This window comes from Apium graveolens, unplaced genomic scaffold (assembly GCF_009905375.1).
Source record: "Apium graveolens cultivar Ventura unplaced genomic scaffold, ASM990537v1 ctg7766, whole genome shotgun sequence".
Lineage (NCBI taxonomy): Eukaryota > Viridiplantae > Streptophyta > Magnoliopsida > Apiales > Apiaceae > Apium > Apium graveolens.
The window spans coordinates 103,364-120,538 of NW_027420610.1; the positions used below are offsets into that span (position 1 = coordinate 103,364).

Sequence of the window (17,175 nt, forward strand, 5' to 3'; positions counted from 1 at the left end):
CCATATATGGCCTCTAGCAACACCCAAAAAAAGTGTAAAAATGGCCTAAAAATGTTACCTAAAGCAAAAAATTGGGCTATGGTTACACTTTTCAAAAATTTCGTGGTGTTGAATTTGTTCGTGCTACAATAGGGGTCTATGATAACAGATTTTGAACCTTTGGTAACATAGCTGAAAATGTAACAATAGACCCCCTATTGTTACACTTTCAGTATCTATGGTTACAAAAGGCAGGTGTAACCGTAATTCTATTATAACACCCATAAAGATCTAGTAACATCAAAAAATATGTTGCAGTAAACTCTTTCGCAACATCATTTTTGCTATTGTAACACAGGATGATAAAACATTTCAATCTTTTGGTAACATTTTTACATCTTATTGTAACATTTCTTTTTTAACACTTCTGTATTTATTATTTTATTTCTTTCATGTTCTTACCAACATAAAAATATCTACTAATTACAGTTGTAACACTAAACACTTAAATACATATTTAACTTAAGAATTCAAATCCAAATTTCAAATACAACACAACAATACAAAGTTTAAGTGAACTAAAATAAATAAAGTTTGCGAATTCATCCAAAAGCCATAAATTTTGACCTTTCTAATTAAACAAAAATAATCTCAAGTTTTGACATCTCTACATCTCTTCTCTTTCTCTACATCTCTTCTCTTGATAGTCATATTCAGCTTGAGTGGCATCTTCTCTTGTTGCTACCACTGGGATAAGCTCTGGTCCTTGCGACAATCTTTTGTTAATGTAGACACAGACCTTGAGGCATTCCCTACAGGCTTGCTGAACTCTCCATGACCAGATGTTCCAAACTGGGATCCAATCAAGAGAACGACAACGATCTGCAGTTAATCAAGATAATGAACATTTATTAGTTATAAACCACAACGCATGACATTCTACTTAAAAATACTCTAGCAATACTCTAGCAATTTATGTGAACCTTTATTAGCAAGATATGATCTTTACCTAAATACTCTAGCAATTTATGTAAACCTTTATTGGCAACGCATGACTATTAATCGAACAATATATTTCAGTCGACTTACATTGACCTTGACCTAAAGTTGTGAAGATGATCTCGTAGATGCTAAATGCAGTAATTTTACAACATTATATGTCTATAACCTACCGCATACTTGAGATACATCAATAATTCAACAAAAGACCAACTCCTGTTTACATAATGTCAGCTTATACTGGAAAACTCATGCTGCCGTAAATTATATTATAAAATGCATGCAAGGCATATGTCATTTATAATACTGCAATAAAAAACCTTTCCACATCTCAAAGTAGATAAAACTTATCTAGCTTACCCTGTAAATATCATCTATACACAAGTTTGGAATCAGACCTGGAGAACCCAATGAGCACAGCTCAAGAACCTTGCAACCCCCAAAGCAAATACATAATGAGCTGTAAATGGTTCAACAATCTGAAACCAAAAAGAAATAGAAATTACACATGAAGTTGCCAAGGAAAGAAAACTTATCATTAGCATTCTGATTTATTACCTTAGTATTCTGCATGACCCGCAGTTGAGGTAGCACTGAAACGGACTCCAAATATACATAAAATCCCCAGGATATTCTGTTAAGGAAGTTGTGCAACGTCAAAGGATGAACTAAAATAGCTAACACTACACAAGGAATCACCTACAAGGGATAAATTGGGTTACTCAGATATATAAACATCACAACAATAAAGGTAGGTCAAAGCAACCAAGTGTGCTGGTGCGAGCAATCGTGCTTCGTGCATGTCTGCATTTTTCTGTGTATTAGTGACACAGAATAATATGTAGTTTAAGAGAACAAAGCACCACAATACGTTGGAAGAGACATCCTATTTGTCCTCAAAATGAAGGATAATATGCATGAAAAGGAGTTGAAATTTGAATGAGCATATTCAAGGAGACTGAGTTAAGATGAATTGTTTAGGCTTCTGGTATATTTGAATTTGCATATTATAGGAAAAGATAGTGTTCGTGCAAGTTCTTAGGCCTGTTCTTTCAGGTCACTGGGATTATTTATACCATCCTCTCAAATGCTTCACCTGTAGTTCTTCAGTAAAATTTACCTGCAAAACAGGCATTCTTGCTACCTAAGTGCTTTGTGAGTTTTGGGTATCTACATTGCTTGACCATCAGTACTCTTTCCAAGCTTCAGTAATATTACTTTTAGACAAAAGAAATACTAAATGAACGGCTGAAGTCTATAGTTATTATCCTGAAATATCAGGATGATCTAGAAATAACTAAACACATACCCTTTCATTAACTATATGAGCATCATTGAAAAAATAGATAATGCTTAGTGGTACAAGGATTCTGTTTATATTTACAATCCTTTCACTAATGACTACCAGGAACTGCCAAAAACCAGGCAATATAAGGAAGAAAGAGTGGTGTGTGGATTTGGGTACTATCTCGAGACTAACCAGTACAAGGTTGTTAAGATAGTCTACTACAAGATTACAAGTACTGGAGGTGGTCCTTTACGTAGGATTAGGACGGTAGATAACTTAAAATAAGAAGTTTTAGTATTTAGTCCGGGAGGCAACACATGGAGAAATATCAGACAAGTACCTTATTGTGTGTATAGGTTACAGCGAGCTCCTTTAATTCTGACATTACTCAGAATTGAAGGTAGAATACCAGAGTCACCCTCCACGAACGTGCAGCGACCGTCTGAGATTTGGAGAAATAATGCTATTAGGCCATTAGTTACAGTTCTACGAATCCTGTAAATAGATAATGCTTAGTTACCTTTTCAGCAAATGCAATTCCAGGAATGACTGCTCTGCTAAACAGCGCCGGCTTCCACGCTGATACAAAACCAACCACCAATCCAGCCAAAAATGTAGAAAGGTAATGAATAAAGTTCCCACCTATATTTTCCATTGTACAACCAAAACCCAAATTCAACATGTTTTCCAAAACCAATCAAATGAAAAATACTTTAATGTTTGTAAAGTAGAAGCAAATTTGCAAAATCTAAGTAGAAACTTCGTTAATGATGGCTTGAATTCTGTAGGGTCCAACATCAATTTGATATGAATTATGAAAACCCTTCAGAAATAATTCTGATGAAATGAACGATTTTGCCTTATAAATATTGTTTTCGGTAAATTTGCAACACATTATTGAAATAATTTGTTTAATATGGGAAAAAACAGCCAAACTACTAGCCATAATTATATTTTATGGTCTTAAGACTAACCACTTTCCTAAAGATTTAATTTTTATTACTCGAAACTTAGAGTACATACACTAAACAAGAATTACAAAACTAAAATAAACAAAACAAAGCTTCATAAAAGTTATAATTTTCAAAAATATAATGAAAGATATTAAACATAAATAAAAATGAAAGAAAATAAATTACCCCTGGGATTCTCTTGCCAGTAACAGGGCATTTGGATCCACTAGCTCTCTTCTTAGTATTCTGATACACCAATTTCCCACCTACATTTTAACCAAAAAATGTTAAATCTTTACATATATATATATACAAAAACTGTGTATATACATATAATTAACAAAATGGGGTTACCGGGAGTTTTGACAATTCTGTGCTGGTTGTATCATTATGGCTTGAACATAGTTTTCACTATGTTCCATCATAGTGAAACATACATAAAAAGCACTAGATTTAACAGTTTCAAGCCTAAAAAGTGAAATTGCAAATTCAGTAAAGAAAAAAAAATAACATAACATCATACAATGGTTATACCTTCTCACTAATGGCCTCTTGAACAAGAAGAGTGTCCGTGGAAACACTAAACACAATATCGCCTGTTCTGAACACTAAACACTAAACACTAATGCTTACAGTGATGATAAAAAGATAGAACACAAATATATAAACCCTAATTACAAGCAAATAAGAGAAGAAAATAAAGAATACCTGACTAAATATTGACCGAGAAAAGCTCGATTGAAAATAAAGCCCCAATTACTCAAACCCTAAACCCGACTGAGAAAAGCCCCAATTTAAGAACCGTAATTCACTTCAAGCTAATTGAGAAGCTCAACTCAAACCTAACAACTATAACCCAACTGAGAAGCTCAACTTTGAACCCTAATTCATCTTGCAATGGCTCTGAAACAACTGTGCGTTTTGGTATGGGAGAGAGTGAGATGTGTTTGTGTGTGTTTTTGAGACGTGTTTTTGTGATAAATAATTGAACAAACCATGTGTTTTGGATAAAATAAATGAGCGAGGTTTTTAGTTACTTTTGGGCCGCCCAAAATTTTGGTCCAAAAAAGAAGCGCCTGAATGATGTCCCATAGAAAAAAAGAACCGCCTAAAATTTTAGTTCTATAGAAACACATTTTTTAATATCAATACTAACATCTTTTTTTATGTTACAATAGCATTTTGCTCCTGTCTATGGTAACACTTTTTAATCTCTACTGCAACGCTAAAAAAATATGTTAGCTTAGATCAATTTTGGGGGATGTAAGGTAACATTTTTGCTTGTAACACCAAAAAAAGTGTTGGAAGAGGCCATATATGGTGTAGTCTTGGCAAGGTTCAGGGAAGAATATGTTACTATTTTGGGGAGTAATGCCAAGATCCTCACTACACCAAGAAGTGTATGATGCAGTCAATGAAGTCTACAAAGGCTCAAATCAAGGCTTTTCACCTCTTTGGTAAAGAACTTCATGTAACTTTGACCGGGCATCTAGGACAAGATCAGAAAATTGGTGAGGGATAAGATGGATGAAATCATCCCTTCACAAGTCAAGATCCAATCAAAATTCCAACATTTTGTTGACCAGATGGCAAGATTTGATCTGACTACAATGGATACAAATCTCAAAAATCTAAAGCAATCATTTGTAGCTTTGCATGAAGTGGTTCAACAGCACATCACAAAATCAAATGACACAAGACTCATGCTGAATCAACTTCATCAAAGTAGATATGAGCCATCTTCTCTTCTGATGGAATGAATCAAGGAGGCTGTTCAAGCAACATTTGGCACTTAAACATCTTCCAGCTCTCAACAACAACCCATCTCAACATCAACCAACCTACAGATCCAAGCTCTCCAAAATCAAGTTTCTACCTTACAGTCAGCAAATGTGTCTCTCACATCTCAAGTCTCCCAACTCATAACAATGGTAGCTAGTCAACAGGCTGATATCCAGACCTTGGTGGACTCTCACAAGCACCTACAAATGCAAATTACAGTGTCTTTAGGAGCCATCATGGTTGCACTCAACATTCAACTGCCTGAACTTTCAGAAGCTATGAGGCCTGAAATCCCTACACCTCTCATCTTACCTGCTAACAAGACTAAGGGGGAGATAGAGGCTAGGTTATTAAGATCATCTACCCAAGCTGTTCAAGCTGCTAATAAAGGCAAATCTCAAGAAGTTGATGTTGGAATGGAGAGGCTTATCAAAGCAGCTGAAGGACCTAGTTTGAGCAGGGAATTTGATGAATTGCTCAAGGCTCTCAGGGCTTCTCTTAACTATAATTTCTTCACATATAACAAGGCTTTGGACAAGTCCATAAATTTTTTAAGGGTGATCTTGGTGACAAGGGATAATTTCCAAGAAAAAAGGATTGTGGTCAACATAAATGACTTAGGGGTAGACAGGTGTATACATGTGTTTATTAACTATCTCATAACAAGAAGGGCATATGAGTTGGACACTCTCTTGTTAACTGAATTGAAGAAGACTCAAGTAACTACATTTCCAGAAGCATATTTACAGCCAAGCAAGGGAGTGGCATACATTTATTCTACCACCAAACATTGTAAACACTTCCAAATTCCTAAGCAATGTGTCATGGCAAACAAAAAGATCATTATGACCTTAGAGAATGACTTGAAGACTAAGCAGTATAAGACTGTTGAGGATGGAGAAATGATCAAGCTGTTAGGGAGATATCTGAGGAATCCTGAAGTCAATTTGCCTAAAAATCAAATCAATAAGGATGAATTGGATGATGATGAGCAGAAGAAAGATGATCAATAACCTTCTGGCTCAAATCTAAGTCAATCCACCAAGGCAACTAGCAGCAAGGACGTTGCTAAGAAGAAGGAAAATGATGAGAAGAAGGGGGATGAGAAGAGAAGAAAGAATAATGAGGATGATTCAAGAACCAAGAAAAATGTTTAATCAATTAAAATCCAACTTGCTCAACCCTCTAAGCCAATAAACTCAAATACTCTACCACCTCTAACCTCTAAGCTTAAATTTCTCTACAAACACACTGCAAACACCATACTGAAAATATCAATCACCTCAAGCCAAACTTCTCTAAAGAAAATTTCAAACCTATCTTTATTCAAGCCACCAACCAAAATTCATTTCAAATATGTTGGAAGAAAATCAAAGAAACTGCAAGTTACTAAGAGGGCCATCTGGAACTGTTTTAATCAAAATGATTTTCTATCTCTAAACTGGTGCATCACAGATGATGATTATTTTCAACAACTCTATGAAGAAATAGTTAAAGTTTGGGTTGTATCATTGAGAGAATTAAGAATCTACTATCAGGATGGTTCCTATAGTTTACTTGGCAGAAGTTTAATGGACACATTTTCAACCACAGAGATAAAAGGATACTGGAACAATGGCATGGAGCTCTGTATTGGCTGTATGGTTGGTAGTAAGGGAAGAAAGAAGAGAAAAAGAAAAGGCTAAAAGAGAAGAGAGGGAAAGGAAATATGTTGGAGATATAGAAATGTTTGAGCAAAGATCTGAAGAACTCAAAGCAAAGGGGATGAGCAGAATTTCCAAGGATGGACATTTTCTGAACATTAAAGTTGGCAGATTCTCAAGAGTTAGAGTTGGTTAGTTGAATAGTTATTCATTAGATGATTGGCTCATACTTGTGAAAGCTCTAAGAGGGACTCAAATCATAGAAGAATTGCATGTACTTGTAGACTTAAATGACCTCATTAGACAGAAAACAGGCTATGAGAAATTTGTGTGATGAGTGTATCTTTCAAACTCTTGTAATCACTTAATGTATAAAAGTTGTACTTCTATCAATTTTGTATGTAATATTTTACTGTTCATTAAAACTTGGGGTTAGTCTTGTTACCAGACATGAATTTGTGATAAGCAATCTTCTCACAAATTGGGGGAGATTGTTGTGCAAGACATGCCTGTACTATAAGAAGAGTAAGTCAAATTGACAGCCCTAAGAATTAGTTGTATGCTAATCTAAATTTGTATTATGTACTGTATTATTTGAGTCTGTAAAAATGTCAAAGATTAGACTGGAGTATTTTTCTTTAAAAAGTCTCAAGCCTAAGAATAAACTTTGGAAGAAAATCAAGAAGATCATGCCTCAGAGAAATTGTGAAGAAGTTTGGAGCTGAATAAATCTATTTTGGGAAAAATATTCTAAGTCAAGATATCTACAAGTCACAGATCAAGTCATATAGAGAAGTAATTCGAGAACTCCAGAATGACTTATCGAGAAGTCCTAATTGGCCTATTGAGAAGTCTCAGAGATATCGACAAGTTCAAATGAAGACATGAAGATTGGAGATATCTACAAGTCAAATATTTTATTAGAGATCTCAGAGATATCGATAAGTCAATTTGCCTATAGAGATCTTAGAGATATCGACAAGTCATTTCTACATGCAGAGTTTTAGAGACCTCGACAAGTCAAAGTTACCTCGAGAACTGAGAGACCTCGACAAGTCAAAGTTACCTCGAGAACTCAGAGACCTCGACAAGTCAAAACACTTGTAGAGAATTAAGAGATCTCGATAAGCCATTATACTTATCGAGATGTCAGTTTTCTACAATAAAAACTGGAGATCTCGATATGAAGCTCAAGTACAGAATACTGACAAGTTAAATACTCAAGATTATCAATCAACAAACGATCTAATCACTTAGATTGAAAAGTTTACAAAAGCAGCTTGAAGAGTACAAGATCAAATGCCAAGATTAACTGACAAAGGAAAGTCACAGATTCACAGGATTTGCAAAGATACACTAAGATAAAAATGGAAAGCTTAAGAGATAACTTCAAGTAGGGTTTACTTCATTTTATTGCATGCTATGTAAACCTTTGTTTATTATTTATAAAGTAAACACTGGTCCTTTCTTTTTAAGGGTATCAAACAGATCTAAAATTTCTTGTAACTTTCTCAAGCAGTGGCGGATCCAGGATTTTACCAAGGAGGGGGCTTCATTAATATAAAATTTTTACCGAAGTCCATGCCACGGAAGAGGAAGATCAGGCGCACAATAGACCAGTACCAGAGTAGAGTTGTAGATTATTTTGTAATCTTTTCACTTAACAGTAACAAGTCCATATGTGTTTAACTTAATAATTAGTGGTTTGAATGGGGTCAAATATACTAATGGGCTTGGCTAATATTTAGAAGGGCGGGCTTATAAAAAATACCCAAAATTTATATAGGAATTGGGGATATTACGGACTCAGGGGTGGGCTGAAGCCCCCTGAGCCCACATTCTACATCCGCCACTGCTCTCAATGAAGAAGTTGAGTTCTTTACTTACAAAGAACCCATGATTTATAGCAAAACACTAGCTTATTTTAAATATAAAATTAAGTGAGTTTTGAAATATTGTGTGCACTGTTTATTTTCAGTTAATATAATAATGCTGTATTTCTTACCTGCTTTGTTCGCCAACTAACAAACGTTTAAAAGCCTTAAAATATCTAAAACACATTCACCCCCTGTGTTGTATTCATTACCTAACAGGGGGCCAGGTCCAATATTTCGTCATTTTTGAAGATAGAGGAGGGTTTCAAGAGAGGGTTTGATTGATAGAGAATATGCTCACAAAAGTGTGGGATAGAGTTAGCTTGGGGGTGTATATAATCTCAGTAGCGTCCGCAATTCTCCTGAGTCATCTTTACCTCTTCTTTTGATCTGCTCAAGACACAATCCATGTAGCATTATTATAATTTAACTAATAAATAAAATCTCTACAAATTGTTGTCTAATTTTGAAAATATAAATTTTAAAACTTTAGATTCTTCCCCAATTAGCTGTGATATCGATTATCATTCTCTGATGGGAGGGGCTTTAATGCTAATTGCTCATCCATTATAACTACGAAACAACCCATGATCCACTAATTTTAATCAATTCAATTTTAATAATCCAATTTAAGTAAAACTATAGCCATGCAAATATCACTATGTCCATGTTTTTTCTCCGTTTTCTCAATTTATCATCTTCGACATGTGACTCTCTACTTAAATGATTTAGTACCAAATAAAATATAAGTTCGCTACTAATAAGGTGTGCATTAATTAAAAGAAGACGAAGTTAATTAAGAATATGACTCGTGTTAATAGGTAGTATTTAATTAATAATACAATTTAAAATTAACTATATAGAGATTAAAATAATAATCATATAATTATTATAAAATAAATACCGAATTTTGGTATTTTGATATTTTAGTAGGAAAAAATATATGATTTTACTTCTTATTAATACAGAGTATATATTATTAAGGTTGATAATGAGAATAAGGTTCGTAATATGTATGATTTAATTAATAATACAATTGAAAAATAACTATATAAGGATCAAAATAATAATAACAACAACAACAACAACAATAATAATAATAATAATAATATAATCAAAATAATTATTATGTAGTTAGTATAAAAAAGTTGGTATTTAGTACCAAATAAGATATGATTTCGCTTATTAACATAAAGTAAGAAGATGAAGTCGAATAATAATATAATTCATGTTAATATGGAGGATTTAATTAATAATAAAATTAAAAAATAAAATTACAAGGATTAAAATAATAAATATATAATCAAAATAATAATTATATAGTCAGTATTAAAATTTTGATACTTTAATTTTTTGTATTTTCGTTACCAAATAAAATATGGATTCCTTTATTAATAAAGAATATAAATTCTTTTTTATTGTTTTGATATTTCTGTGACCAAATAAAATATGGATTTTCCTATTAATAATGAGTATACATTTTTTTTACTATCAAGCTAAATCATTAAGTTTTTTTACCGAAAACTCAAATCAATAAGTTAACACGGGATAATCACTATAATTTATATAGATTGTTATATACACTTATTTACCTCTTTAATAGGTGTGCATCTAACGTATCAAAGATAAAAATATTATTATTACTAAATTTTAAAATTACTATTTATTTTGGTCGCAAAACAATTTTTTGCAAAAAAAAAAATCTGAAAATGATAATATTTTTGTATAATTTTATTTTACAATTTTTTTTAAAAAAATCTGCATTTTAACAAAAGTGTTTCTACCCTTAATTTTTTTAAAACATCCCCAATAATTATGTCAAACTTTTACAAACTATCAATGAAAAATATGTTTTGACAAACATGTCATAAAATCTTAGAGAAAATAAATATAAAATTATTGGCTATAATTATTTTAAAAAAATATGCAGATTTTATTTATATCAACCACGTTAGATCTCTCCAACAATATTGGTTCTCTCGGGTTTCTTCTTTACATTATACATATACATGTGTGTAATTGATTGATTCATGATTTTCTTGGCATAAAGACCTTAACGTGCATAAATGTTATACCAAATGTTAAAAATAAAGAAAGAGTCTACGGTCCAAGGAGAGTTCAATACCAATTCAATACCGATGGTTACACTCAGGGCCGACCCCGAGTTTTGAGATGTCATCTCAGAAAAATTTGTCCAACCATTACTCTAAACAATTTTGAAATAATTATTTTAGGCTTTTGAATATGAATATTTTTTGAATAAGCCAATTCGTTTTGGATCCAGCAAGGAGAGAAGATCGCAAATTAAGATAAAAACAATTTGATCTATTTGAGCTTCGCTCTTGGGAGTCTTTTTATAGGATACTTAGCCTAAATGTGACCCGTTAGCTCATAAGTAAGTATCTCGAAATTCAAAACTTCATATTATGTCATAAATATAAAACATAAATATAAAAATTAGTATAAGTCATTAGGATTAATCTCTAAGAGTATTGTTCCGATAGATAACTTTTTCTTCCAATTTTTTTTCCCAAAGAAATTGAAGCTTATAAAGTAAAGGCAGAAATCCCGCAAAGATGTACTAGTACCAAAATTGAGTTATTATCGAACCATGCACGTAAAAAGGGTATAACTTTTGGTTTTTTCATGTTGCGAATTGAACAATAATTTTTTTGACAAAAAATATGTTTTTATTTATAACAAAGTAAAAACATATAATTATAACAAACATATGTTAACTCACAACTTCAAAATTACTTTCCTCCCATTTTTTTGTAGTAAATTCTTTAATCAAATTTCTAAATTAAGAATTTGTTAGCATTTGTTTTTTGATAGATCACATAACCAACATATTAAACAATTCCTATCACAATACTAGAATAGAGATACGGCCTAATCAAATTCGAATTCAAAGCTCTGTTACCGTTCTTTTTTCATTTATAAGTTTTTATTTAGTATGTTTTCTTTTATAAAAAATTTCCCCAGAATGACAGATACCCCATGCGTATTACTTGCCCTCAGGACCGGTCTTGGATAGGGCTGCAAACGAACAGAATCGAGCCGAGTTCTGTCCGAGCCGAGCCGAGCATAATTTTTTTTTAAAACGAGCCGATCCGAGTTTAAAAACCGAGCCGAAAAAATGTTCTCGATCAGCTCGTTTATAAACGAGCCGAGCCGAACACGAGTTTGCTCACGAACAACCGAACCGAGCCAAACTCGAGCCGAGTCGAGTTGTCCACTAATAGTTCGCATATATTTTTTAATCGACCAAGCTTAAGATATAATTTATTATTTTATAAGTTATATGGAGATCATGTACTAATTTCAACTTACAGTTATATATGCACACTCTACACTTGTTTCTTAATCCATATAATTTTATCAATTTATTTCACAAGTCGAGTTTAAGAACAAAAATGTTTTTAGTTTAAATTATTGAAATATTCATAATTTTAAAAATCGTACATTAATTTTAAATTATTGATGTCGATTGTCAAAAAATTAGTAATTTTTGATATTTTAGTTAAATTGGTTTAGATTAGAAAAGACATATAAAATAAAATAAAGGAAGAAAGCCCCTTTAAGTGATTGAAAAACATAATTATTAAAAATTATTTTATGTTTTTTAAAAAAATAATATAATATTATAATTTATTTTAACAACTCACTATTTTACTGTTAAGATAAAGCTGACATAAGTATCATGACATCATCATTGTGACCATAGCATGACAGAAGTTACTGTAGAATACTTAGCCTCCAAGTTTTACTTTCTATATAAGAGCCTAGCTCTCCTGTAATAATCTAATAAGCAATTATATTACTCTCCTCTAAATATACATTGTAGTTCATATATACTTCAATTTCTTTATTTCTATCTATCATACATATATATACCTACTTCTAAGATGGTATCAGAGCATGGTTAGATCGTAAAGGAGAGTTTTGTTTCACCTGAAGCTTATTGGTATTCCAAGGAAAACCCCTCCACTCTGCCTAAGTGCCCAGATTTTGTTTCATGAACACATGAAATGAGTTCTGATTAAAACACAAACAAAAATCTATCCAGTTATAGACAACCACTATACATCCAACCAGTCCTTTATCGGCGGAAAAAAATTCATCCAGGACTCACATGTGCCTCTCCACACGCCACCTAACGACCACACGCGCTGTACGCGTCGGCACGTGAATCTTCTTCATCCAGAATCTGAACAGGGTTGTTTAGGAACTCCTGCTCATCTTCTCCAGCCCAATCTATATATGTCTGGTATGACTAATCCAAACTTTATAGATATATAGGTATCTCTATATCAGTTTTTATTGGTGCTTATTGTTTGGTTTAAAAGATATACACACGGCTGACATTCACTATAATTTGTACCCGTCCTTACTAAAAACTGGGCTTAGTGAATATTGGGCTTGGAGTATTTTTCAAAATTATGCCAGTCTATAAAATTAGCATGTTAAATTATTATTGGGTTGGGCTAGCTCTAAACAATACCTTTAACTAATTTTTTTTATTCGGTCTGAATTTAATTTAATATGGCTGAAGTTGTTGATTCATCTATTACAAGTGACAACAGTGTAGTAGTAAGTCTGGGTTTCATAGTACTCCTTAGTGAATCCCAAATTTGATGGAAAAAATTTTCTCGAGTGGTCCAAAGCTTGTACTATGGCATTAAAATCCCATAAATTGATGAAATATATCAATGGAAAGGCTAAACAGCCTTTGGAGATCGATCCAAGTTTTGATAATTGGGATTCTGAAAATGCCATGGTTTGTTCATGGTTGTTTAACTCTATGGAGGTACATATTCGCAAAAGCTATATCTTAATGATACAACTGAGGAGGTTTAGAATTCTCTCAACCGGACTTATTCATTCTCCGGAAATGTGGCCAAGCGATTCGAGGTCAATCGAAAGATATGGGAACTAGTTTAAGGAGGTCGAACACTTGCTCAATATTACTCTAAGCTTACGTTGTTGTGGAGCGAAATGGGTCATTACTCAATATTTGAGTGTAAAAATGCAGAAGATCAAGAGAAATATCAAAAAATGATGACTGAGGAAAGGGTGATGAAATTCTTGATGGTTTGTTTGATGATTATGATTCAATTAAAAATCAACTTATCAGACATATTCCATTTCCTACCGTTGAGGATGCATATGGTCGCGTTCGGCTAGAAGAAAGTCGAAAACAAAGTTTGGCTCCAACAACCCATTTAGATCGATCTGCACTCTTAATTGGAAATGTTCAGCAATTTGAGGCAGAAAAACTAGAACATATGTCAGCGGCTCTAATAGGTGAAAAATATGTCCCTCAGTGTGATTATTACAATAGGCCATATCACACTCGTGAAACGTGCTTTGTCTTGCATCCTCACCTCAAAACTCGGGGACGAGGAGGATGCGACCGAGGTGTCTACCGAGGGGCCTCATTTGGAAGAAGTTCAGGAAGAGGCACATGATGAGGGATTCATTTGAATGCTCATCATGCAATATCAGATAATGAGTCATTTTCTTCCTCAGGGATGATGACTACCACAGAACTCAATACTTTTCGTCAGTTTATGTCTCAACTAAACGTCACTCCTCCAACCCCCATAACCAATTCTGCTCAAATCTTGTCATTTTATCTCCGATAAATGCCCAACATCATGGATCATTGATTCTGGAGCTTCATCACATATGACTAAAATTTCTAATTTCCTATAGTCATATCATGATAAAACTGGTAATATACGTGTTGCTGATAGAGGCTTTGCACCTATTCACGGAAAGGGCACTTCTATTTGTCTCCCATCATTACCACTATTTGATTTTTTACATGTTCCTTCATTGTCAGCAAATTTATTATCTGTTTCTCGTATTACTGAAAATCTTAATTGTTCAGTAACGTTTTTCCCTTCTCACCGTGTCTTTCAGGATCTGGCGACATGCAAGGTCCTTGGCAGTGGTAAAGTGGTGAATGGTCTCTATGTCATGGAAGGGAGTTCTATTTCTCCCTCGACAAGTTATTAGGTGTCATATAAATCTAATCCTATTTTAGAGTCTTTGTTTCAATGGCATAGCCGGTTAGGTCATCCTTCTTTTGGTGTTTTAACTGTTATTCCTAGTGGACTAACAATGAGATTTACAGAAGGGGGGTTGAATGTAAATCTCAAAACTTTTTCAAGTTTTGAGCAGTTTATGAAAGTTGTGTGTTCAAGAAGAACAAGTGTGTGAATTGCTTTAAGCTAATACAGACAGATATATATTCAAGCACAAATGTAAAGAACACAACAGACCTTAAAAACTTTTCTGGTGGATTTGTTGTTCCACCAGAGATGGTATTTTAGAAAATCTGTGATTAAACAATGTTGATCACAGCTGCATCCTAGTACAAACTAGATGAACTTTCTCTCAATATTTTTCTAAACAGCTCTGGAAAATCTCTACTCTAATTACTAGCTTCTACTTGGTTTATATATTACCAAGTGTACAAGTGAAGAACAATATAAAATACAGTAATAAAATAAGATCTTCACTTGCTTCTTTTCCTGTTCACTCCAGTACTTTGTTGACTATTGCATCTTTGTACCAGAGAAGAACGGCTGCTTTTTCTGTTGTTCCTGAAATTCGGCTACCACATCTCAGTTGTCTCTATCAACCCATGTGCCTCTGTTTGTAGGTACAACTACCCCTTATCAACGGCTAATCATCAGAACATCCGTTGAAGCTTTCATCCGTTGATGCGCTCATCCGTTGAAGGATGTTATCCGTTGAAGCTTTCATCCGTTGATGCACTCATCCGTTGAAGGATGTTATCCGTTGATGACTTTATCCGTTGAAGCTTTAGAGACATCCGTTGAAGCTTAGCTTCTCATCCGTTGAAGGTCTTTAAGTCATCCGTTGATACCACTTCACTTATACAAAATTACAAGGCATGAAGTATTTACAATTGGCCTTCCTATCTGCATATCATCTAGTAGTCAACATGACTCATAGTTTCTCTCAACTTCCAAGAATTACATTTTAAATACAGAGACTGAAATATGCTACAACACTAGACTTATTTCTAAGTAAAGCTACACCATCAACGGATAGCCAAAGTGGTCTTATCCGTTGAGGCTACAGACACTAAATTTCTACTTAAGTATTTTGTTAAACATATCATCAAACTAATGCACATACATTCCTAACAATCTCCCCCTATTTATGTCTATAAGAATTGTAGGCATAAATTCAGGGTTAACTTGATGATAACAAAACACTTAACAGATATATGAATTAAAACTAAGTAGAAATTTAAAAATGCTGCAAAAGTGTATGTACTAGGAGATAATTGAAGATTTACAGTGTTTCCAAGGACACTCCTTTAGTCTGAGCAAATCATCTTTTTCTTCTTTGTTCCCTGGTTTTCTTTCCTAGCCTTTTGTCGTTTTCCTCAATTTGGAGTTGGAGTTGTCTGAAGAATTCAGCTTCATCTTCAACACTGATATCCAACTTAGATTGCATTTCTTTGAGAGTTTCATTGCTGGCAATCTTGAGTTGGTCTTCAAGTCTGAAAAATCTTCTGACTCCTTTATCATCTCTAAATTCCATCAACCAATGAGGTGATTTGAGAATTTTCATTTCCCTTTCTTGAATGAGTAAAGTCCTGGGTAAAGCATTGGGCTCCCTCCAAGTTTTCCTTATCTTGGCTATCTTGTTGAGAATTTCAGTCTTGGCAGTTCTGGTAAAGCCAGAATCCTTTTGTATAGCTGAATAGACTCTAATCAAGGTAGAGTAGCCTTCATCCAGAATCCTGTGGAGAGGCCATGTTCTTTCCCCAGCTCCTTTATATCTGAACACTAATCTCTCTGGTAACTGTCTGTAGGCAGCTATTCCCCTTACATCCTCCAGCTCATCCAGATAGAGTTCAATGTCTGAAATTTCTTTTATGTCACAGATGTGAACATAATCATCTTTAGAAATGGGTGACTTAGGCTTAGGTTTTTGTTTTTGAGTGAATTTCTTAGAGGTTATGGGAGGTGTAGATTTTGGTTTTCTTTTCTGTTTCTTTGGTAGTGGGAGAGTGGTTAGAAAGGTAGGCAATTTGATAGTGTCCCAATCAATAGGTTCCTCTTTTGGAATGATTGGTTCACCATGGATGTTTATTGTGGGATCAGCAACAAGGGGTTCAGGTATGGAAGGTAGTGGTTTAGATATAGATTTGGTTACTTCAGTGTTATCTCCACTCCTTCTATGTGCCTTGACCTTTCTTCTGTTTCCCTTCTGCCATTCCTCTCTTTCTTCCACACTCTCACCAAATATACTCCCTAAAACCTCATCTAGGTTTGTAGTCTTGTCTTCACCCCTGACTTCAATTTCTTTTTCAACTAGACTTGACTTTAGCTGTTGTTCAAGCTTTGCTTGTGCTCTTTTGTCAGCCTTTAATTGCTTGTCTTCTTCCTTCTTGGCTATTGAGAATTTGGGATGTCCTTGCATCACACATATGCTCTTTCCCTCTCTAATGATAATAGCTCTATTTCTCCTTACAGCCTCATCCATGGTCTTTTTGAGATAAGCAATACTTCTGCCTAAAATCTTGTTCTCATCAGCTTTTGGAGAAGGAAAGTCCACTTCTTTTAAAGGATTCTTTGTTGAGTCCTTATTGGATCTTTCATTGGGCT

General features: G+C 33.8%; 1 protein-coding gene across 12 annotated transcripts; it reads right to left on the reverse strand.

Moving 5' to 3' along the window:
- Window positions 1–462: 462 nt before the first annotated feature.
- On the reverse strand, window positions 463–4,216 carry LOC141704372 (uncharacterized). 12 transcript variants are annotated; one of them, XM_074507611.1, is made up of 9 exons: window positions 3,928–4,216; window positions 3,754–3,815; window positions 3,574–3,687; window positions 3,406–3,485; window positions 2,787–2,908; window positions 2,607–2,708; window positions 1,537–1,677; window positions 1,377–1,457; window positions 463–861 (listed from the first exon to the last, which is right to left on the reverse strand). In XM_074507611.1, the coding sequence occupies exons 6-9, from the start codon at window positions 2,649–2,651 to the stop codon at window positions 721–723; spliced, it is 408 nt and encodes a 135-aa protein (XP_074363712.1). In that variant the 5' UTR covers window positions 2,652–2,708; window positions 2,787–2,908; window positions 3,406–3,485; window positions 3,574–3,687; window positions 3,754–3,815; window positions 3,928–4,216; the 3' UTR covers window positions 463–720. The 12 variants fall into 12 exon arrangements, with proteins under 12 accessions (XP_074363712.1, XP_074363709.1, XP_074363710.1 ...); XM_074507608.1 differs by having other exon boundaries at window positions 3,754–3,827; XM_074507609.1 differs by having other exon boundaries at window positions 3,754–3,834.
- Between the last annotated feature and the right edge of the window lie 12,959 nt (window positions 4,217–17,175).

What these genes read in the sequence shown, in the direction of transcription:
- LOC141704372 (XM_074507615.1), bottom strand. Translation starts at nt 2,651, where the DNA reads ATGTCAGAATTAAAGGAGCTCGCTGTAACCTATACACACAATAAG. An exon ending in GGGTCATGCAGAATACTAAG is followed by an intron (nt 1,458 to 1,536) that starts GTAATAAATCAG and finishes TTTTGGTTTCAG; the next exon opens with ATTGTTGAACCATTTACAGC. An exon ending in GTGCTCATTGGGTTCTCCAG is followed by an intron (nt 862 to 1,376) that starts GTCTGATTCCAA and finishes GATTAACTGCAG; the next exon opens with ATCGTTGTCGTTCTCTTGAT.